General features: G+C 34.4%; 3 protein-coding genes across 5 annotated transcripts; 1 reads left to right on the forward strand and 2 right to left on the reverse strand.

The window, feature by feature from the left end:
* Positions 1-1,144: 1,144 nt before the first annotated feature.
* Positions 1,145-9,545, reverse strand: LOC105764529 (alpha-amylase 3, chloroplastic). The gene is made up of 13 exons (XM_012583134.2): positions 9,010-9,545; positions 8,420-8,550; positions 8,249-8,303; positions 8,056-8,169; positions 7,811-7,931; positions 6,880-7,235; positions 5,588-6,213; positions 4,977-5,166; positions 4,550-4,656; positions 3,327-3,576; positions 2,937-3,059; positions 2,164-2,331; positions 1,145-1,717 (listed from the first exon to the last, which is right to left on the reverse strand). The coding sequence occupies exons 1-13, from the start codon at positions 9,286-9,288 to the stop codon at positions 1,559-1,561; spliced, it is 2,679 nt and encodes an 892-aa protein (XP_012438588.1). The 5' UTR covers positions 9,289-9,545; the 3' UTR covers positions 1,145-1,558.
* A 7,582-nt stretch (positions 9,546-17,127) lies between these two features.
* Positions 17,128-19,375, forward strand: LOC105764532 (mitochondrial outer membrane protein porin of 36 kDa). Its single transcript, XM_012583142.2, has 6 exons — positions 17,128-17,290; positions 17,389-17,456; positions 17,914-18,024; positions 18,210-18,296; positions 18,437-18,645; positions 18,869-19,375. Exons 1-6 carry the CDS (start codon positions 17,242-17,244, stop codon positions 19,173-19,175), a joined length of 831 nt encoding a protein of 276 aa, XP_012438596.1. The 5' UTR covers positions 17,128-17,241; the 3' UTR covers positions 19,176-19,375.
* A 205-nt stretch (positions 19,376-19,580) lies between these two features.
* LOC105764530 (hypersensitive-induced response protein 1) lies at positions 19,581-23,365 on the reverse strand. Of its 3 annotated transcripts, none has more exons than XM_012583136.2 (6): positions 23,190-23,365; positions 22,072-22,263; positions 21,624-21,744; positions 20,650-20,741; positions 20,468-20,564; positions 19,581-20,238 (listed from the first exon to the last, which is right to left on the reverse strand). In XM_012583136.2, exons 2-6 carry the CDS (start codon positions 22,258-22,260, stop codon positions 19,880-19,882), a joined length of 858 nt encoding a protein of 285 aa, XP_012438590.1. In that variant the 5' UTR covers positions 22,261-22,263; positions 23,190-23,365; the 3' UTR covers positions 19,581-19,879. The 3 variants fall into 3 exon arrangements, with proteins under 3 accessions (XP_012438590.1, XP_012438593.1, XP_012438592.1); XM_012583139.2 differs by lacking the exon at positions 23,190-23,365 and adding an exon at positions 22,779-22,822; XM_012583138.2 differs by lacking the exon at positions 23,190-23,365 and adding an exon at positions 22,396-22,666.
* Positions 23,366-23,437: the final 72 nt, after the last annotated feature.

Consider the following 23,437-nt stretch of genomic DNA (forward strand, 5'->3'; position numbering starts at 1 on the left):
TAGTTTTTTTTTTTGGAGAGTTTTATAATTGTAAATGACGTATTTGAGAGTGGTTTGTAACGATTTGGATTCGACTTTGGAGCTAAAAATATCCATGTGTGTAAAGAGTAGCTTCGGCTTTAGCCAATAATTGTACCGGAATCCCAACTGCGTAATCTCTTCCTATTTTGCTCCTTGCTTTATTTTATCTTTAATCAGTTCCATTCAACTCTGTTCAATCTTTGTTAAAATGAAATTCTTTTACAGCTAATCAAATCTGATCAATAATTGAAACGTATTGCAAATCGAAATTTGTTTCAGAAATTATCTTAATTACTACAAAGTTATTATGATAGAGTTTACTATAACTTTTTCGAAGTGATCATGCCAAGTTTCAATGAGAGATGGATTCAATGGGTGACCGTGTCTATTTTCGACTTTTGATAGGGCTAAGGTTAACGATGTCTCTCGAAGGCAATTGTGGCTTTGAGGGGATAGCATAAAGGTGATCTGATGTCCTCATACCTTTTTATTTTATGCGTAGAGGGACTCCCTGCTCTTTTTACGGGTGCGGTTTATTGAGGTGAACTTCATGGAGGTGTGAATTAAACTTCATCCATATCTTACCTTTTTTTTTTTTTTTTTTTTTTGTGCTAATGGTGCGTCATTGTTCATCCGAGCTCGTGTTATTGAAAGATATGTTACGTCTTTATGCAGAGTGTTCCAACCAACGAGTTAATAAGAATAAAATTTTTATTTTTAGTAAAAAATGGGCCTGGCAAAGTTGAAGGATCTTATTGATTCGTGGGATAATTATATTTCAGTCAATTTGGGGCTACTTATATGGATTTCTAGGTCCAAATCTGCCACTTTTAGGTTCATCAACGATAAAGCTTGGAATAAAATTTAGAGTTGGAAAGGTAATCTTTTCTCTCGGGACGGTGAAGAAGTCCTAATCGAAGTTGTGACTTACCTTAGTATGTCTTAGTATGCCCAAAGCTTTGAGATCTCCAGGTTTTAATTGTCTTTCATTCCACTACTACTACTACTACTACTACTAACAGTTATATTATAAAAAAGGTCATATCAATTTTCAAAAAACTTGACCTGACAATCGCGATGATATATTTAGATAGAGATAGAACCAGGCTATTAAAAAGCAGGATCGCAGGAAAACTGAGAACTAGAATTTAATATGAATAGAAAAAACAATAAGAATATAATATATGTATCCTATTTGTAGAAGGCAAGAAATCGGCCTTCCAGTATTTAGTCTCAACACTCGTAAAGCATTTACACATAAACTATAGTATGGAAAGGATACCTTTCCTTCGACATTAGCTAACTGGCTCCAATAATCACCTGGTCTAGCCTTGCCCTTAATCAATCACTCCTATGTATTTCTGAGTAAAAAATGGTACAACAATGGCACTAGCAAACAGTATTATCAGTGAGGGCCTACACCCTTCCTGCTATCCCCAACAAACACGACACTGGTTCGATATTCTTCAACTTGATGGTTGGCATCCGTATAGGATATACACATTTGGAAACATAAATAATATCAATGGTTTTACATTTAAGATGTTTCCCATACCTTGTAATCCCTCCCTTCAAGGGCCAAGGACCATCTTTGGGAACCACTAGGAGGCTCGTAATAACCTGGTCCGATCTTCATCGCAACCTTTTCATCAATAATTGCAGCATACACATCCCTCTCTGCCTTGACGATTTTAACCTACCATATATAATTCATAATATCAAGTCAATAATTTACTTTTTCCAAAATCTGCTTGTCAATTTTTAATCTGGTTGGTGATTTGCCAACAAAAGGTGCCTAAACTTTTTCTAGAAGCGAAAATGAAGAGCAGTAAGGTAGCAAATTTGTGGCGGAGATAAACTAGAAAAATCAAAATCAATTAGATTTATACATCATACTTCATTTTGTTCCTGAACAGTTAAAAGCAATCCATATAAGCAAGTTAGATACACTTGGATCAAGTCCAGCAAGGGTTTCCGGGGAAATCTAATAAACAGTGTTTATATTACTTCCCAAAATTCTCTCTTCATAAAGTCGCTCAGATTGCCTTAGTTCCCAAGTATAAAAGAACTTGAATTTATTTGGGAAAAGCTTTCCACATAAACCTTGGTCCACACATATGAAGCAAAGTTATTAATACTTACTAAACTCCGGCAATGGATTCCGTTTCTGTTTCTGACAGAGATAAGGCTGGCAATCTCAGATCGATGATGAGAGAAAATATGATCATAGAACACAGCCGGCGTTCCTGGGTGAGTCAAGATATAAGCATATCCTTGCATTTCCTTTCCACCTGGGAACCTCCAATGACCCTTCAGAAAAGTTGCAAAAATGGATTAAAGGATAAGTAAGAGAAAAAATCTTTTCAAAAAACCATGGAAGCAGCATCATAGCAAGGTCTAAACAAGAATCCTTTCATCAAAGAAAAATTGCAGTGGATATACACATTAAATCATATACTAAAAATCAACCATCTATTAAGAATTAAGATGATTACTTTGTCAGCCTAACATAATATTAAAAGTGAACTTACCTTTAAATCTTAAAAATAATAATAACTTGCTTAAAGCATCAAACAAAATAGTTGTAATACAGAAGAACCATCCATGATCACCTATTAAGAAATTCATACAACTATCTACTGAAACATGTTAACATATGTGAGGATGCTCTCTTCTATAAAATTTTAGAATTTAGTAAATTTTAACTGAAACCTAAAGAAGAAAATCAATTATCATAGATGAGAAAGAGGAAAACAAAGGAAGACAGAACTACAACAATTTCTTCAAGCCTCAATTTCAGCAAAAGTGCTATTATCACAAACACTTGACTGGCATGCATCATTGCTTCTTTGGATTACTTCAGCTCAGAAAAAATGAAAAAGAGGAAGAGTGAAAGACTCAAGTGAGCTTAAAACCTGGGTAGAACCAGTGTCATGATTCTCTATAAAGGTAACAGCACGAGATGGCCACCATCCAACAACCCCAGGAGGCTTCCCCTTCTGATCCGACAATCTCCAATATTCACATCTTTCCAGAGCCTGAGGGGAACAATTATCCATAAATATGTCCTGTGCCTTACTACTTTAGAAAATAAATTATTAGAAATAATTGCAAGGACAAACGACCAAGAGCAAGGACCAGTAAAAGCCAGGTGCAATATACCTAGAATTAGAAACATCAAATAGTGATTCCCAGTTTGTGGGCAAAGCTATGGAGACAACCAATACAAAATTTTTGTTTGAATAAAATTCTATAGATTGTGTCCATGAAAACGCTTAACAGGAGAAAATTGAATAAATGCTTACTGAATGAAGAATTCCCTTGGTTGTGACATCAAATGCACCAGCAGTTCCATTAGTAGCATTGATCCAGTCAACAATTCTCTGTCGGTGGGAATCTTGATTGTGGTCCATTTCACCATAAGTGTAACTGAGAGAATCCCAATATTCACCCACAGCAAAGTAAGGTCCACTTGCTTCCAAGTAGTCCTTGACATAACCACCCCAAAATCCTCTGACAAAATCCAGCCTCCATCCATCATAACCAATTTCTTCCCTACAAGTCACAAAATGCCAGCAAAATACTACATGAACAAACTCATGCAGTTGAAGTACGTATTATGGAGAAAAGGAAATAGATCTGTCCTATCATGTAGAAGAATATGGGGTCAGAAATATTCTTGAAAGAAACAAAGATAACATGTTCATAGATTCCTAATTATTAACAGTATATCAGCTCAGCTTCCGTGGAATAAAAGTTGCCACCAATTAAATAATGAGAAAGTTCAAAACAAAAACCAAATAAAAAAAAAAAAAGTAAATAGTTAAGGTGTAAATATGGGACACGTAACCATAAAATTGAACCTAAGTTTTAAGTATTTGAATTAATAAAATATCTCAACAGAATGCAATTTTGATGCAAGTGAACTAGTAATAGAGATGCCGAGAGAATCCATTATTTGAACATGATATTGTTAAATTTTAACAAAACCTTTAGTAAAATTAAGCCATATAACCAGCATAAAGGTAGAAATTTTCAAATGTCGAGGATTGGGGAAGAACAACTATGTTGCACCTTGTTTGTTTACAAAATGAAGATTTTCCATCAGTACAACCTATTTCTGCCAGGCCATGCATTTTTGTTAGAAACTCAAGATAAATACTTATTATAAACTACAACTGCAACTATGTTTCTACTTCATTCATGTAATCATCCTATTGCCAGCATATACAATTAATACAAACAATCAACCCAGTCCATGGTAGTGGCAAAAAAATCTAAATATTTCATGATACCTATATTGTACATCTTCTATTCTCAATTTAGAGCATTTTAAGTAGGCTCTTGACACAAAACAAGGGATCTTTGGCACCAGTGTTAAACCAAATATTCAGTAGGTATGTGTCCATCGCAACTTTTGACAGGGAAAGAAAGAATGCAAAAGCATCATCAAACTAAAAAAATACATGCTCTAGTAATCTTCTTATGCATACTAGATGGTGGAAGGAAATGAAATTCAAGTTTTAACCTCAGCCAGCCAAGCCATTCTTTCAGATCCTTCCTCACAAACTCTTGGGAATGATCAATGTTTGGAGCAGCATGGAAGTTATCTCCACTACTTTTGTTGCCCCGTCCCTGTATGAAAAAAAGTTCATACCTTCTGGAACATCAAACAGTAAGATGCATAAAGTTCAATCAAAAGGGGCGATACCAAGCTTAATATAAGCAATATTCTTCAGGTCTAGATTGAAAATTTGGAAAACATGCATAAATACGGCATGAAGCTAGCTGAACGATGGTTGCCTATATAACAAGCACAGTTAGAGGTAAGCCATATGGGAACTTGTACAACAACTGAACTGTAAGTCAACCAAGAATTCTAAGATGTGCTATCCATGAACCTCAAAAGTTCCCTGTATTGCTAAAGCTTTGAGAATCAAAGAGAACATCAATACCTGAAAATGAGGATCATCTGCAACCACTGCACGATCATCCCAATTTAAGCGACCACCAAATATATTCCATACACCATTCTGATTTTTAAAGTGTGCACAACGATGATTCAATACAACATCACCGAGAACTTTCATACCAACTTCATGGAGGCTTTTTACAAGTTCCTTCAGCTCATCAATAGTTCCATATCTGATAAATCAAGAAATTCACATAACCTTTTGCTTTAGGCCCTTTGCGGAGCATGTAACACATGATTTCTTTCATAACAAGACATAACTATTGACTTTCTACATCTCTGGATGTCCAATAGGTAGTTTGCAAGCTATCTTTAGACTAATACAAGTAACAGAAGTCTAATTTTAGTTTTACAATGACAGTTTCTTTTAAGTACAACAAAGCGGAGAAGAGAAGGTACAAAATCTGATACTTGGACACCAACATTATATGAGCCACTGAAGCAAACATAAAAAGACATAAAGTTTCATCTTGTTTCTTGGAAAAGGAAAACTTGAAAGTTCATCTTTGCAAGTTTCAGCTTCTATGACCTAGTCCAAGCACCATCTAATACACCCAAAAGATTGATTATTTAACACAAGCTCGTAATATGTACCTGGAGTTTAGATTATACAAGTCCTTCGGCATGTATCCTTCAGGTGACACAGACTCTGTTGGTGGTGGTAGCCAAATCACAGTAAACCCAAGTGAAGATATTTCTGAAGCTTTTTCTTTGAGTTCCATATACCATCGTCTGGATTTATGAGATTCCCAATTGAAACCTTGGCACAATATTTCAAACCCTGTGCCTGTTCCAGAGGATATTTTAACAGCAGGCTTTGTTGTCTCAGTTTCTGAAACAACTTCATCTGGAACAGTTGTAATGGAGCTCCGGAAGATGCTATACGCTTCAGCGGCTAGCTGTTCAATTTCTTGAAGAATGCTTTCTTGCACTTCCTTTTTTTTGGTCTTCAGACTCTTCTCAGAGCTAAGGCCGCTAACCAAGTTTCGTATCTCATTGATGATACCATCAGTATATGATTTACTAGAAATTTCTTCACTTGTACTGTCAGATTGACCATATTGACCTGGAACACTACTTGTACCCAAGAGGGGAACATAGAAGTCGTTTTCTTTAAATTTCAACCAAGTATTATCATCCAGCTTGAGTACAAAAAGAAATCCAAAATGTTCCTCATCTAAAGTGAATAATGCTCCTGATCTGTTCCCCGTAGCTTTTGGCTGCAAAAAAGATTTTGATGCAAGAACAGTAAATGAATAAAATAAAAATTCTAAATCAAGATAAATTAAACAAAGCGCAAGGATAAAGAAAAAAAGAAGAAAACCGATCTTAGACATCCTAATAAAACTATCCAATGAAGAGGGTAAAAAAGAGAAAAAAGTCAAAAACTCTAGAACATAGTTACAACAAATTAATTGCTGTTAATCATTGACCTTAAGTTCATTTCAAAATTATTGGAGTGCATCAGACGAACAATATGTTTTAGTCAAAAACTAGCTCTTTCAAACATACAGTTACTAAACTAAAAAGAAGAAAAATAAATGCAACTGTGGTGTGTAAAGAATACGATCATACTATTCAATTCCTTTGATTAGTAATCTCTTATAATATTTTCATCCTTTAGTTACTGCAGAAAGGTGTTCCAGCATAATCTAACAAAAAAAATTGGCATCTGTACCCCAAACAATTATAGTCTTCATTTTATCAGAAGTAACAAAAGGAAAACAAAACAAATGCATGAAACTAATAAAAACTATTTCCTGACATGTAAATAAGAAAATATAAGCTTGCTCAACATATTTTAGCAAGAATGGAACTACTTATGTGTAGTAAGAGCTGAGTCTATGTTTAAGTTCTCGCTGAGAAAATATAATTACAATTCATACCTGCAATAAAGTGCGTAAAGCCTTGTTCTTGAATACAGTTGTTTCTGGCGGGTACGGGGCAGCAGGAATTTTCCATATTTTAGCATCATCTCTGCAAACACCCCAGTGAACTACAACATCTCCAGGTATATCAGTTTCCAAACACACAACAACTTTTCCTGTTTCAGGGGACTTCCTAACTGCAACACTCACTAAGTTACCAACAGAAACTTCTTTTACAATGGACTGCTCCTCATAGAACCCTTCAAGGCACCTATTCTTATTTTTGGAGTCCTTGGACTCTATGCTGTTGTTTTGACTATCAGCATGTGATGCTTCTGACTTAAGTAGCACATTAGAGAACTGCTGCAGAGCACCTGGTATCAAGAGTAGACAGAGAAATGTGTCAGTATATCACTAAACAAGGAAGGGAAAGGATATGAAAGATATGGTGGGAAAATAGTTCATTGTGTTCCCACCCTTACCCACATCCCCTAAAGTAGGCTCAGATGGGATCCTATAAATAACCTGGAAGTAGGCCACTTGACTCATTATTCTATATTGACCTGTAACTGCACCTAGAGTTTTGGGGAAGAAAGCAAAATTCAGCCTCTGATACACTAACCACAACTCATGATTGCACAGGGTACAAACCACAGAACAGACAAGGTAGATAACAATAGTGTGATTTCAGTGATGTTAATCCTACTCATCTTTTCAAGTAAATTAAGCGATTGTCTTTTTCTAGTAAAAGTTAATTATTAGTTCAAGACCACTGAATTCCAGGATCTATAATATATAACGTATCAGGAATGACCACCAACCAGTACGCATTATCACACCAGAAACTTAAAAATAAAAAACCATCCTTGATGAATTTAAATTAATAGCGGAAACTGATTTCTTGTATAAACTGGAACATGCAAAAACAGAATATAACACTTTCAGCAACCTGACCATACGCCAAACCCTCTTTTCGCTCCAACTATATTGCCATCATCCTCAAGGTAATCCACAAGAGGCACCTTAAAATCCATACCTCTGTGCTGATACCATGCTCCAGTTTCTTCATCCTGCAGCAACATATTATCCCCAAAATCAGGGAAAGGCAAAAGCAAGATGATATGATAATAAGATTGACTAATGATTATAATGTCTAATGTAAAACCTCAATCACTTCATATTGTAAATACGAACCTTCAGGACAAAATGTATAGCAGCAATTTCACTGATGGGATTAAAATCAATCTTTACTTCATGAAAAATATCCCCTTCAGACAATTTCTTCAACGGAGTTTCAATAGCATAGTCCTGAAAAGATTCCACTTCATACATATATGTTCATAATGAAAAGACAGCCTTCTATACAAAATTAGAAGCCAATACATACTTTAATGGGAATTGAACCAGGAGGTCTCATGCCTTTAGGAGGTTGATCCCATTCACTGCAAAATCCGAAAGACAATTTTTTTAGCACACAGAAAAAGTTCTAAATAGAAACGGCAAAGTAACATCTTTCCATGCAAAAATAAATATCCAAAGGGGCAAGATCAAGGCTTACCTGCCACTATCTCCAAGGTAAGAAACTCCCCAATGAAGAATCCACTTACCTGGAAGACTACATCCTACTGTAAATTGCCAATCATGCTGATCCTTTGATCGATCCAACCTGATGAAAAATTTTCCCTCCACCTAACATTTCAAATCAACGAAATTTTTTGTCAAAAAAAAAATCAACGAAATTAGTGACCCCTCAAAATAAGAAAACATCTAATCAAACTGAAAACAAATCCCAGATCTCTGCTCAAAATTGAAGTAATTTCACTTTTCAAAGACACACTGATACTAGAACAGAACAGTCAGATCTGATCGACTTAAAAACAGTACCTTCCCCAGAAGTTCTTACCATGTATTGAATAAAGAATCGTTGGTCAGCCGAATTCACAAAACTAAAATCAAAATTTTTAAATTTTTCATATTTTCCTCCAGAAATTTTCTCAGCCACCAAGCATCCAAGTTTAGAAAAGAAAAAGAAAAAAAAGTTTCAACTTAAATTCAAAAACTTCCCTTTTCCAGGTAACGAAACAAGCAAAACACATGAAGCAACCATTTCGACATACAAACAACAATATAAAGCTAATGATGAGAAACCTTTTCAATTCGCTTGACGGGAAAAATATCTTTGTACAAGATGTCATCGGAAGAAGAGATGTCGAAGTTGCCAATAAGAGCTGTTTCAGAGGAGCTGGCTCTGACGACATGAATCGTCCGACGAGGATTGAAGCTACATAAGCAAGAGCCCCGAGAGAGGGGAAGCTTTCGATTTCGAGAACAATCCAACGAGCGAGGCGGTTTCAGCAACACCTTAGCTTTGGGACGAAATAACAGGGTAGGGTTCTGGAGAAGAGAATCTATGGTAACCGCCGCCATGGTTGGCCGCCGATGGAAGTGGAAAGACGTGGATTTTGATATTATTTTTATAGTACTTTTTTGCAGAATCTCGTAAACGAGAAAGATGAGGAGATGATAATTGGATTATTATTATTGTATTATTTTTCTCAATCGTATAAGCTTTTTCTTTCTTTTTTTTTAGTTCGATCTGAATCGTTAATTTGGCACCAAACAAAAATGAAAATATCGTTGAGCTTCAAATAACGCAACTGTATTCCCTTTTAAGCATATCATAAATGTGTGGGATTCTGGCTTTTGACAGATTCGAATGGAGCACTTCAAATTTATTTAAAACATCTAATCTAAGCCTGTTGCAAAAGAAGTAAGGTACAGTTTGGTCTTTTTCATGAGAATGTGATTGTTAATTATAATTAATAGCAATGACACACAGAAATACCAAAATACTGATTACATTTCATTTTTAAGTATTTTATTAATAATTATGACAATAAAATTCGAAATTATCTCATCAAATAATTTATATTTTTTTGTTAATTTTAACATTTTATAATGACAAATATATAATTTAGTCTATTTGTTTTAAAATTCAAAACTAATGTAAGTTGAAATTATAAACACAAATCTTTTAGTTCAAGAAAGATGGAGATAATATTTGGATTTAATTTTCATTCTGTAAATTAACTGAAATAATAATAATAATAATCATTTATTACTGGCTTGGAGAAGTCGATTCCAATTTCCAAGTCTATCTCCATTACACATTACCAAATAAACTTTCGGCAAAATGAAAAAGGGGAAATATGAATCTGCCTGCTTTACACTTTTGCTCTTTACGTACGTCCAAAAAGTCCAACGTTAATTGTTTAATAAAGGATTTCTTAATTTAATAATTTAATTTGTTTAATAATAAATATAATAATTGAGTTGAATTTGAATATCAAATGAAAGCTTATACATAAATAATAGCCTTCTTTTTTTTACTTTTAATTTTAATTTACCGTTGATGAGTGTTTTGGTGAGTCATCTCTATTTATATGATATAGGTATTATTGATTGATATGACATATTAGCAGGGGTGAAACTAGGGGTCCCGACCCCCTTAAAATAAAAAAATTTCTATTTAGGCCTTGAAATTTTTAAAATTTTAAATTAGTAAAAGTAAAATTACACTTTACCCCCCTAAAATGATAAAATTTTGATTTAATCATTTAAAAATTATAAAGACATAGGCTATTAAAATGGTGAAATTATATTTTTATTATCATAAGAATTACAATTTAATTTTGGCCCCCTAAAAAAATTTATGGCTTCGCCCGTACATACTAAGTAGGTTCCATGCATTTAAACACATATCTTATTCTAGATTTAACACGTGTTTATATGGTTTTATGAGCGATCTCACGTGTGACTTCACAAGAGAATGTAAGTATTTATCCTACAAAAACTTATTATTATACAAGCTTAGTATGCAATCTAGATACGCAAGCTTCAAGTTTTGGGCCAATGATGGCAAGTATCATCACAGCCCTATTTCCTTCAAAAAGCTATAATGATTCTAGCTTTATTTCTTTCAATTTTAGTTTCTTGTTTTCAGTTATGTTATAGTGTATACACAATATTTATCAAGATAATTACTCTATTAAATTTCTTGAAAACTATTATTAAAGGACTTCGTTATAATAGAGCATTAAAGTGTTGGTTATGAGATTGGACTCCAAGATGATTAAGCAAAGGAAGATAGATTTTCATGTCCCATGATGTGATAGGGTTATTTCGCTGCCTTTGATAATAGTTAATTGGTTGTTCGAAGTTTATTCTCAAAATAGTTTGATGATAATTATTCTAACATGTAATTATTGGTTGTTGATCAAGTTGATGCATCTTTAATTAATTTCCAAACTTTCTAATGTAACAATTATTGTTAGTTTGTCTTACTCTTCTATTGCACTATTTTTGCGTGCAATAACATTTATATTATAGTAATTATACAATAATTTATAATATTTTTTTGGTAGTTTGTACTGTGCATAATCTTGATGTCTTCTACTAATGGCGGGTGACTTTTACTCATTTGATAAAGTGCAAAACCTAATTGTCCTTTCTTACTTGCAGTTGCAGATCCACTCTGATGGGAAGTCGCTTTACCGACAATAATACTTAATATAGCAGATGTAGTTTATAGCTTGTTCTAAATCCTAGGTGATACAAGATCGAGCTATTAGACCTCCATTACTGCTGATAAGCATGAAGACATCCTTGTCCCTATTATCCCTTGAATTCAGCTTAGAGTAAGAATGTGAGAAGAGGTACTATTAAGATTGTTGGCCTGCAACTCTGGTTAGATTGGAGTTTCGTAACCTTATTAGGAAATTCTTAGTTCTTACATTAAACTTCCTTCCCAATTCAAAGCCATTATGTGAGCATATACACCGCTTTACCGGCAATAGTACTTCATGTAGTAGATGTTTACAGCTTCTTTTATAATTTAAAATGAATTAATTAACTATATATTTAATTATTTGTTTTAAATTTTAAATTATTTATTTTATTTTATTTATCGCTTATATTATTCACATAAACTTAATTATTTAAAAAATTATTTTACGTATCAAAATTTTTATTGATTAAATAATTAATGAACGGGTACAACGTATCATAATAAAATACATGTTAATTCAACATTTTTAAAATAAAAATATTGCATTAAATATTTTATAAAAATTGAGATAATATTATCTCATTTTTTAAAATTATACATTTTATTTCTTGCATTAAATTTGGGTCTACAAAGGTGTCCTAGCCAAGTCTAAACTTATCTTTGAAAAAGCGTGAGCCGCCGCATTTCCGCCCTTTTCCACGTGCGACAAAGAAATAACAAAGAAAAAAAATCCACAAAATACTTTCTAGTATTAGAATAATATTTTATTTGTATAATTAAATGTGGATTTTGAAATATTTTATTGAAGGCAAAATTATATGTTAAATTACACTTTCGATTTAAATTATTCAATTTTTGAAATACACAGCATAAAGCTAAAACTTATAAAATAGATGCGATGCATTAACATTCCCTATTTAGGTATTTTCATTTCATTAAAATTAAAAATCATAAAAATAGAATTTCATTATTACTTTTAGATATTAATTATGCTTTGAAGTTTTTAATTGTTATAATATTTTAATTATTTAATATATTTTAATAGATTCAACAATTTAAATAATAAATCTTATATTAATTATATGAAAAACAAATAATTTAATGAATTAAAAAGTTTATTACATAAAATCATGTATAATGCATGTGACAGAAAAATAAGTAAAATAATAGGATTAAATTACATTTTGTGACTTAAACTTGACAATTTTTCTCATATTCTGACCGAACTTTTTTTGTTTAAGTTAGGCCCTGAACTTGAGAATTGTTCTCACATTGAGATCTGGACTTTTTTTTGTCCAAGTTAGACCCTAAACTTGGAAAATGTTCCCACATTGGGACTTCAATTTTTTTAAAAATCTAAGTTAATCCTTAAAAACCCTAAAGTTCAAGCCTTAATATGGGAACAATTGGTAAGTTCAGAACCTAATATGGGAACAATTGCCAAGCTCAATGCTTAACTTTGACAAAAAAAAAAGAAAGTTCAGGCTCAATGTGGGAAAAGTTACCAAGTCTAACTCCCAATGCAAGAACAATTGCTAAGTTTAGGACCCAACTTTAACTAAAAAAAAGCTCATACCTCATTATAAAAAAAGTTACCAAATTCAAACCCCAAATAATGATTTAACCCAAAAAAATGCATTATAATGTGATCTAATATTTCACATTCACATAACATATATAATTTTATATAAAAATTAATTATAAAATATGTATTGAAAAATAGTAGTCACAATAAATATAATAAAATCAAATCAAAAATTTAGATACGTTATTAATTTGTAATAATAACATGATACTAAATATAATAATTAAAAATTTTATTAACATATTTTCATATATAACCATTATTTAGGAGCTAACCTAAACCTTAAGAGATGTTTGTTTAGTCGGATAGAAAAAACATGTATATGTCATGGGCTTAGAATTTTAGTTTGACAAACCGTGCGACTTTAGGCAATTCCTTTACTTCAAATATATCTAAGTCGGCTTATCTATCGAAAAAGCAGGAATTCTCAAGGGAAATTCTCTAAGGAACCGAAATGAAGCGAAAGCAAACTCTCGAGCGAAGAAGCAAAAAGTGAACCAAAAAGCCATAAGAAAACTAAACACACTAAGTGTTTGAGTAAATGCTCTCAAAGTGTTTTTATAACTTTGAAGAGTTAAAATTGAGTTATTACAAATGAGGGAGAAGACCTCTATTTATAGTTGTGCTCCCCCAAATTCAACGGTACAATTTAAATTATATCAACAGTCGATTTTAAAGTCTATCCATAAGATGAAAATCCTAAGAGATTTAAACTCTATACAATTTTATCCTTAAAATTTATAATAGTCACCATGGTAACTCTAGTTTAACTAGAGTGTTCCACTAGGCCACCAAGGCTTCAAGTAAATTGGTTTCTCCAGGTGTTCCACAAATCGGGCTAGTTCAAGTGAATCAAATGAGCCCTATTTAATCAATTAACCTCCATGGGACATTTTGTGTGCATTCGTCATGGGATTTGGTTAGCAGCTCGTGACATTCTCCCCACCCATTCTTGTGACGCCTTCATCACATCCTCAAAATGACACTAGTTTGACTCGTCTCAAAACTACCTCAATGCCTCAACCATTTCCCAACTACCTCTTTGTTGGGTAGTTTCACCCCTCGAAACATTTTTCTTGGCTTATGTCTCCACAGTCGTCTCATTTGAACTATCTCTCTCGTTTGTGCTTCTCAATTGTAAGAGCCTACCACTTTTACTTACTCCCATTTTGACTTGCCTCGATCGAGATCCCCTTAATCCTCACAAATAGATTTAGGCACACCCAAATTGAACATTGGGTTAACCTTGAGTATTGGCGCCAACTCCAGTTTGTAAGCCTCAAGACTTACCCGCTTTAGAACTCTGAAAGGGCCCCTATGTCTTTGCCAAGCCAATGGTAAGTTATAATGAAAAACACTAGAAAAGTGTTTGAGATGTACCTCGCTCATAGCATTTACTCTGTTTAACTGTCCAGTTTGCATCACTACTTTTCTCACAAAGTTTGATGCACAACCCACCTCTCTCATAGGTGGTAGCCCCACTGATATCTCAACAAACTTCATACCGATTTTTTATACCTCTAGCATTTTCAATGAGATCTTTTTAACACTCCGATTTAGCAAGTCAACATTCCCACCTCAAGGAATACCCTTGATTAGCTAGATCGTCAATACTATATTGGCTTCACTCCTCATGTCTCGACTCACCAGCATAACGCATTATTGTTGACTAGTATTTGAAATACATAAGCAATCGAAAAAAAAAACCAAAAGAACATTAATTTTGTCAAGAAAATTCAAGCAAAAAACAAAGTCATAATTATTTAAGTGCATTACCTTGAAGACTTCGTTACCTTTCCATTGGCCAATTTATAGCTCAACTCCTTATGTTAATTCCACATTTGAGACCTCTTTGAAATTTATCATCTTGTCTTCTTAATTGATTTGCTAATTGAGAGACCAAGTTTTTCCACGACTTTTTTCGACATAAACAAATTAGATGCCCTTGTATCAACAAGTGCACTCCTCTTTTGGCCTACGATGTTAATGTCCTCCTCATCAAGATCTACTTTCTCTTCTTTACTAATCATGGATATCTTAGATCGCTCCAAACAGTCTTGCATCATTTATGGAGCACAATATATGAATCATTGTATTGGCTTCTTTTCATTCTCTTTACCCCTCAAATGGTTGTTGGGTTTCCTCTTCTCATTCTATGGTTTCCCATTACCACCATTCTTACTATTTCCATCGTTGTCATTTTTATCTTGTTATTCCTCATTATCTCCCCTACCATTGCATGTCTCTTTGTCTTATAGACTCAAACTTCTCTTTCCTCGGACCAAGCTCGACAAAGGACTCTGCCTCAGCCATAACTTTGGTAAGTTCTTTGACCTCTAATTGATGCAACTCTTGCTTCGCCCAATGCTTCAACCCATCATTGAACTAGTAGAATGCTTCTTTTCCACTCAAATTAAGGATTTGGAGTAACAACTTAGTCCCGAACATACTCTCGAATTGTTCCTTGTTGCTTAAGTCGATGCAACTTAGCCTAAGCTTCTTCCTCAACCTGCTCGTGGGTGAAACTACTTCTTAAATTCATTATAGAACTCCACCCAAGTCCTAATAGCAATATCACATTATCTCTCATTTGTGGACCTACGACGCCACCATGAAAAAGCAACATTAGTAAAATAAAATTGGAGCGATGTTTACTTTAGTGGCATAATCTTTAATGCCTATCGTATGGAAGTACTGTTCCATCCCTCCGTAAGAAGTAGTCCACATCCCTTACGGACCTAGTCCCCTTAAACTCTTTCAGTTTGGAAACATCTATATTACGTTTGGGTGTTGCCCCCATCATCCATTTTCTCACGATAGCTCTGCACACAACGAGCTCTCCCCCGAGCTCTTCAATTTTCCTGGCCATGGTTTCAGTTTCCTCTTTCAAAGCTATGATAATAGTTTCAAGAGCATCATTCCTCTTAGTTAGCTTTTCATCGGTGGATTTGAGAATCCCTTGCATCTCTTCCACATTAGCGTTGATGACACCTAAATCATGTTCATTGAGTTGATCTTTCCTCGAGTCTACCTTTACAGTGCGTGCTCAACTACTCCAAGAGTCTCCCTTACATCACCCATGGAACCCTTGAGTTTGGCAACCTTGCCTTCCAAAGTTGACAGCATATCCCTCAATCTGTTAGCTTTCTTGCCCCCCAAGGGTCTCATTAGGCTCAATCTGCTCGTCTACTCTTTTCGTCATCTCAATTGGTGCCTTATCGAACACTAGCTCCTGATACCAACTGTCACGAGACTAGAACTTTTGTATGGCAAATGTGTGGCCTTAGGTGATTCTTTTGCTTCAAAACCGCTTAAGTTAGCCTATCTCTTAAAAAGAAGAGAATTCTCAAGGGAAATTCTTTAAGGCACTGAAATAAAATAGAAGCAAACTCTCAAACGAAGAAGCAAAAAATGAACAGAAAACCACAAAAAAACTAAGTACGCCAGTTATTTGAGTAAATGCTCTCAAAATGTTTCTATTACTTTGAAAAATTACAATTGACTGATTACAAATGAAGGAGAAGGCCTTTATTTATAGTCGAGCTCTCTCAAATCCAACATACAATTTAAATTACATCGATGATCGAGATTAAAGCTTATCTACAATATGAAAGTCTTAAGGGATTTAAACTCTTTACAATTTTATCCCTTAAGATTTATAATATTCACCATGGTAACTCTAGTTTTATTAGAGTGTTCCATTGGGTTACTAAGGCTTTAAGTAGATGAATTTCTCTATATGTTTCATGAATCGAGCTAATTTAAATGGGTTAAATGAGTCTCATTTAATCAACTAATCTTCATGAAATATTTTATGTATATTCCTAACAAATTTTGATCTGCAGCCCATAACATATAGCCTAACTTAAAAAGAAGGTTGTAAGATTGGGCCGAAGTAAAATAGTTTTAGCAAACCAAACAGGGCCTACATAAAACACATATTAATTATCACAGGTCCGTGACCGAAAACGTGATGAGATGCGGCGAATATGCCCAATCTAGATTCCCTACTCCCGAGGCTTCAACAACCGTAGCAGTTAATATCAACGGTCAAGAACAGCGAATATTTTTATCCACGCAAGATCAATGGTCCAGAATCACCAAATATTTAATTTTGCTTTTTTAATTTATTCTTTTTCTTCTTCCGTGTGTTTCGCAAACAACCAAAAGCCAGAAAACCAGCTCTCGTTTCTCTCGTTCCCTCTCCATTTTCTCGGGAAAAAGAAGCATGGGAAAAGGTCCTGGTCTCTACACCGATATCGGCAAAAAGGCTAGAGGTGATATTTCAATTACTCGTGCTTTTTTCGTTTATCTTTATTTTTTAAAATTTTTTCTACTGTTTTTATTAGTTTTTTCTTTTCTTTTCTTAATTTAGATCTTCTTTACAAGGATTACCAGGCCGACCACAAGTTCACTCTCACTACTTACACTTCCAATGGAGTCGTGAGTTCGTCTTTTTAATTTTTGGATATCTAAATATCGTTTCCTTTTTCAGCTAATTTCACGAAGCTTCTGCTGTTCATTTCCGGTTCTTTTTATTTATTTTTATTTGTAAGAACGAACTCACATTTTAACTTCCCTATTATCTGTGTCCCATAATTTACATCGACTTTTAGTCTATTATGTTTGTTGAATAATTTCAAGACTTATGTGTAAAATATGTGTGGCAGTTCAGCATGTTATTTACTTGCCATGTTTATGTATGAAATCATTTTGCTTTTGCCTAGTTATAAAGATTTCATATGATTTCTTTTGATGTAGTTGCATGAATATTTTGTATGCCTGGTTTTGTGATTAATCTAGAGATCTATGGTTTACGGTCTTTGTTTCTTTTGTATATGCTACCTTCTTACTTCTTATATAATTGATTTTCTTGTTCTTTAATTTGATAAATATTTAGGCAATCACATCAACTGGAACTAAGAAAGGTGAATTGCTGTTGGCTGATATAAGCACCGAGCTGAAGAACAAGAACATCACAACCAATGTCAAAGTTGACACCAGTTCTAAGGCAAGTTGTCAATTTTTCTTTTTTCACATTTGGTAAACCTTTAATTTCGATGCATGCCATCTCATTACATTGAATACAAAGTTAAGGAATGTTTTTGTCTTGTACAACTCATGCCATGGTGAATTCAACCTTCTTAGATATACTATCTAATTGTGATTTTTGGGGGTTTTATTTTTATGTTTCAGCTTTTCGCCACTGTTACTGTTGATGAACCTGCACCGGGTTTGAAGACAATCTTTAGTTTCATTGCCCCTGATCAAAGGTCTGGCAAGGTAATGGAGACTTCCTTACTCCTGCCATTAAGCTTTTTGTTCTTAAATACCAACATTTTGAGCTTCTTGTTTGTCCTTCCCTTCTGTAAACTTGTAGGTTTCATGAGTACATGACAAAGTCTTTATTATTGTTGTAACAGGTGGAACTGCAATACCAACATGAATATGCTGGCATAAGCACTAGCATTGGATTGACTGCAAATCCCCTTGTTAACTTCTCTGGCGTGGTTGGAAACAATAGTGTCACTGTTGGGACTGATCTCTCATTTGACACTGCCAGTGGTAACTTTACAAAATTGAATGCTGGGTTGAATTTCACCCATTCTGATCTCATTGCTTCCTTGACGTTGTAAGTGCTTTCACCGGAGCAGGAGCCGGGGTTGATTATTTATGTTTCACATGGAACTTGTATTGCATTGCTTTATATGATCCTCTGGTCATTTATTGGTTCATAAGCAGTGAAAGTTGCCTAGAAATATCTGCCTTTCTTTTTTCTCCCTTGTGCACTGATTGCATTATTCTACTTGTTATGCTTCTGGTTTTGATAAGGTAGTTTTGTTGATTAACTCTAGGAATGATAAAGGCGACACTCTTAATGCTTCCTACTACCACATAGTTAGCCCATTGACTAACACAGCGGTTGGTGCGGAGCTGAGCCATAGCTTTTCAAGTAATGAGAACACTCTCACAATTGGTACACAGCATGCTCTTGACCCATTGACAACGGTAAAGGCTCGACTGAATAACTATGGCAGAGCAAGTGCTCTAATCCAGCATGAATGGCGCCCAAAATCGCTCATTACAATATCTGGAGAGGTGGACACCGGAGCAATTGAAAAAAGTGCTAAAGTTGGGCTGGCCTTGGCACTCAAGCCCTAGGCAAAGGCAAAACTGTTTTTGTTGTGTCATATGGAAGGTGGGCCTTAATTTTGATTGGTTGAGGACTTGGAGAAAAATAGTGTACTTTCATGGATTATAAAAATAATGTTATTGGCAAACCGAAATTGGCAATTTGCTTTGTTGAACAAGTGTTGCTTACATCCAATTAGTTCAACTTGTTTACTTCTTTCAGTCACAAATCTTGCAGGCAGACATGGGATTTGGTCATTTGCTATTATTTGCTTGATTTCAGATTAACTTACAGAGATCACTATTTATCTAAACCATTTTTTATTAAGCATACTGCTTGTTTTGTTTTAATACAATTGAAATGAATTAACACCCTGGCAATTGGCATTTAGCATTTTGTTGATTTGTTGATCATATCTTAAATTGTGTCACATCTTTAGGTACAAAGCCATAAAAACATTTTATACAAATTCATAAACCGGGTCACATTTTCTTTAGGTACAATAATAAAGTGCTAATACTATCATTATTTTTTCACAAACAATATATAATAAGCCTAAATTATAAAGAAAATCTGAACCTTAAAACCTTGAGCTATTAAGACGTATAACAACCGTTTTGCCAAACTCGGATTATCACTCAAATGCATATCAAGAAGGCCATTGTTCTTGAGTAGAATGACTAAACAATACTATGCTGGGATGCCCAAACTACTAAGCAACACTTGAGGGTACTCAGTTGTTTTGGCTTGCTTGAAGAAGACCATCCCTGATTTGAGAAGCAATGTCTCTTACAGCACCTGGCCCATGTGGGATGAAAACAGAGTTGGATTTTGACGATGCACCGATCTCCTTCATTGTGTCGAAGTACTGTGTCACAAGAACCATGTCCATGACATCCTTTGATGATGTACCAGGTACATTCTCAGAGAATGCCAGCACACTGTCTCTAAGTCCATCTACAATAGCCTGTCGCTGCCGAGCTACACCAAGCCCAGCCAGATACTTTGACTCGGCATCTCCTTCTGCTCTCTTGATCTGCAATATCTTCTCTGCTTCAGCTTTCTCATTGGCAGCCACCCTCATTCTTGCCGCTATTTATAACAAGCCAACATATATCAGACCTATTTACAGAATTTATGGGGTTTTTTTTTGAGAGAACAAAATTTATGTTAAACAAGCTAAAGATTTTCAAACATAATTTCTTCAAGTGAGGACAATTAACATTAACAAACAAGGCAAGTTCTCAAAAAATTAGGGGGAAAAGAGCCAAATAAAAGGCGAAATAAATATATATAATTCATAAAGTTGCACGAATCATACCTGCATTAATCTCATTCATTGCCCTCTTCACATGCTCATCTGGTTCAATATCCACAATAAGAGTCTGAACAATCTCGTACCCATAATGTGACATAGCCTAAAGATTCAAACAATACGTAAGTTTTACCTTGTACAACCTTGGTTAATCCAAACCTAAAACAACAAAGCAGGCAGGGCAATACCTTTTCAAGTTCCTCTTCCACAGCTCTCGCTATATCATTCTTCTGTTCAAATACTGCATCCAGCTCCAACTTCGGAACACTTGCCCTAATAACTAAATTAAAGTATATCCCATTAGTTCATCGTCAGAACAGTGATCTACAACCAGATTGACTTGAATTACGAGAAGGAAAAGTATGAGATGGCATGATAAAATGAAAACACAGATTGCAAATTATATCAATTATTCACATCCTCCACGAGGTGAGGATAAAATGAAAGTCTAGAGTAGTCATGAAACAGTGCAAGAGAATAATGGATTAGAAAGTTCTAAAATAATTGCAAGGAAATCCTTATTGAAACATTTCATAAGCTGCAATACAGCAGAGACAAGATTGGAACCTAAGCTCAACTGGAAAAGCCCAAAGCCAATCCTAGGAAAAGTGAAGCTCTATAGGGTCTTTCTGTCCAGGTGTGGCAGTTTGCATCTTCATAGATCCCTTTTTTGTCCAATGAGAAAAAGATGATGATTCCGTGGATAATGGAGGAGGAATAATGAGGAAGTTAGTGGTAGGGCTATTTAAATTCCCAAAACCCATGAACCGAATCATAATTCATACATAATGCTGAGCATAAGTTACTTTCATCTAAAACAATAAAATTATAGTGGGAAATTAAACATGTCAAATAGAGGGCATCATTAGCATTTTCCTTTTTCTTTGAAAGTTAGAAGAGATATATTAATTTAGTTCAACTGAAAACTTTCAAAAGGAAGAGCCCATAGAAGCACAGTAGATAAGTATTTAAGTCCCACACCCCATATTCCATACTGACCCCCTGATTTGCAAATAAACCACAATAGCATCCTGCAACCTTTGCAATAATTATAGACAAACTTCAAATAAGCACAAACCACATATTTGACATTCTAGATTATGAGCAGAGCAGCTATCATTCAAGTTTTTACACAATTTAAGGAAATCTAAAGCACACATACCATCAAAGACATAGGATTGAATCTGGGCTCTAGTGTTGCTGAGTTTATAGAAAGCATCTTGTGCCTTTTCAGCTAAGGCTCGGTATTGAATTGAAGCAACCACGTTAACAAACACGTTATCCTGAAGGCATAATAAAATATCAGAATCAGATGGAATAAATGATGGAGGACTAAACCAAAAAGCCTTTCAACTTAAATGAGTACATAACCAACTATAGCATCAATATAAATGATTCAGAGGTCACAATGCTGGTATCAGACTAATTACACCTTTCTCTTTATATATATTCCAAAGAATGAAATTTAAACTTCCTTTACCAATTATTCCCCTTGTCTACCTGATGGCAAGCATTCCATCTCACAATAACAGCTATTTGGGATTGGCTGTTCTTTTTTTTTTAAAAAAAAGATGCATTGTCATGCGGGTATCAATTATGCAACAACAAACCTTGGTTTTTGTTTCACATCGAACATCCAGTTGCTGCACACGCAAGGAGAGAGTACCGGCTGCCTGTTTCCCGAAACACCACGGCAAACAATGACAACCAGGCTGAAGCACATCATCAAACTTCCCAAATGCTTCTGTTATAGCTACAGTTGACTGCTCCACTTGAATACACCCAAGAGCCTGCCCCATTTTCTGATCAAAATAAAGTATTCCAAAAATCAATACGCATACACAGCCTTCAATCAATACACTAACTTTAATCCAAAAACACGCGCGCGCGCACACACACACACACACAAAAAAAAAAGAAATCCTTTTACACACATTTCTCGCCTGGTTTGTAGAAAACTGAATAAGCGATTTCTAGACGTCCTTTAAATACCCCCAAAAAGATATAATACAAGAAACTCGTACTAATATTTAACACCCATCATAATAAACAAATGTTAAAGAAGACAGATGTTACCAGTTATAATCGAGGTTTTCGGACCAAAAAGATAAAATAGAAAAGATAAGAACAAAACGATGAAACTTTCTTTGAATTTTTCTACATTGAAACTGACGGCAATCAAAGAATTAATAGCAATTCTGATGCAATTACAGTTCAACCCTTTCATTGAACTAATCAGTCGGAGTATAACTATAATTTAAAGATGCAAACAAAATACGCAACATATAAAAAAACATTTTTTGAAAAAGAACACAACTTTATCAAATGCGAAAAATCGTCAGCCGTTGTGTTGCTTAGAAACTAAGAAATTTGACAGCAAATCCGGCCTGAGAAACCACCTATAACATTTTCAAAGTATTAAAGAAGATTACTTCCATTAAAATATTGTTTAACTTAAAATTACTACTATTTTAAACTATTCCGAGTAAAACAAAAAAAATATATTTTTTTTAAAAAGTCAAGATTGAATTGAAATAAGGAAATCATGACGGTTCTGACAGAAAACGAAGAAACCGAGTGAAGCCATAAAGAAACTGGAGATTAAGCCCTAATTTCCGACAGCAAAACAAACAGAAAACAAAGCAAGCGAAACCACAGAGGAAATAAAAAAAATTGCAGCTGAATTGCATTAATTAAAAATAACAACAAAAGAATATCTTTGAAATACCTAAAAGAAGGTGAGAAATCGGAATTGAAGAGTACCAAAAAGTTTGAGTAAAATACAGTATGCTGTTTTGTTTTTTATACAAAGTGTGCTGTTATTCTGCTGCCAAAAGATATGGTTTATATAGTAATATAATTAAGATTATGCAATTTCCAGGAAACGACGGCGTATAAGAAGAATCTGCTAGGAAACAATGGAAAAGGAATTGGAGACGTTTAGTCTACGGACTCGTTTTCTCTGTCAGTTTCAAC

Source organism: Gossypium raimondii, chromosome 12, assembly GCF_025698545.1.
Source record: "Gossypium raimondii isolate GPD5lz chromosome 12, ASM2569854v1, whole genome shotgun sequence".
NCBI lineage: Eukaryota > Viridiplantae > Streptophyta > Magnoliopsida > Malvales > Malvaceae > Gossypium > Gossypium raimondii.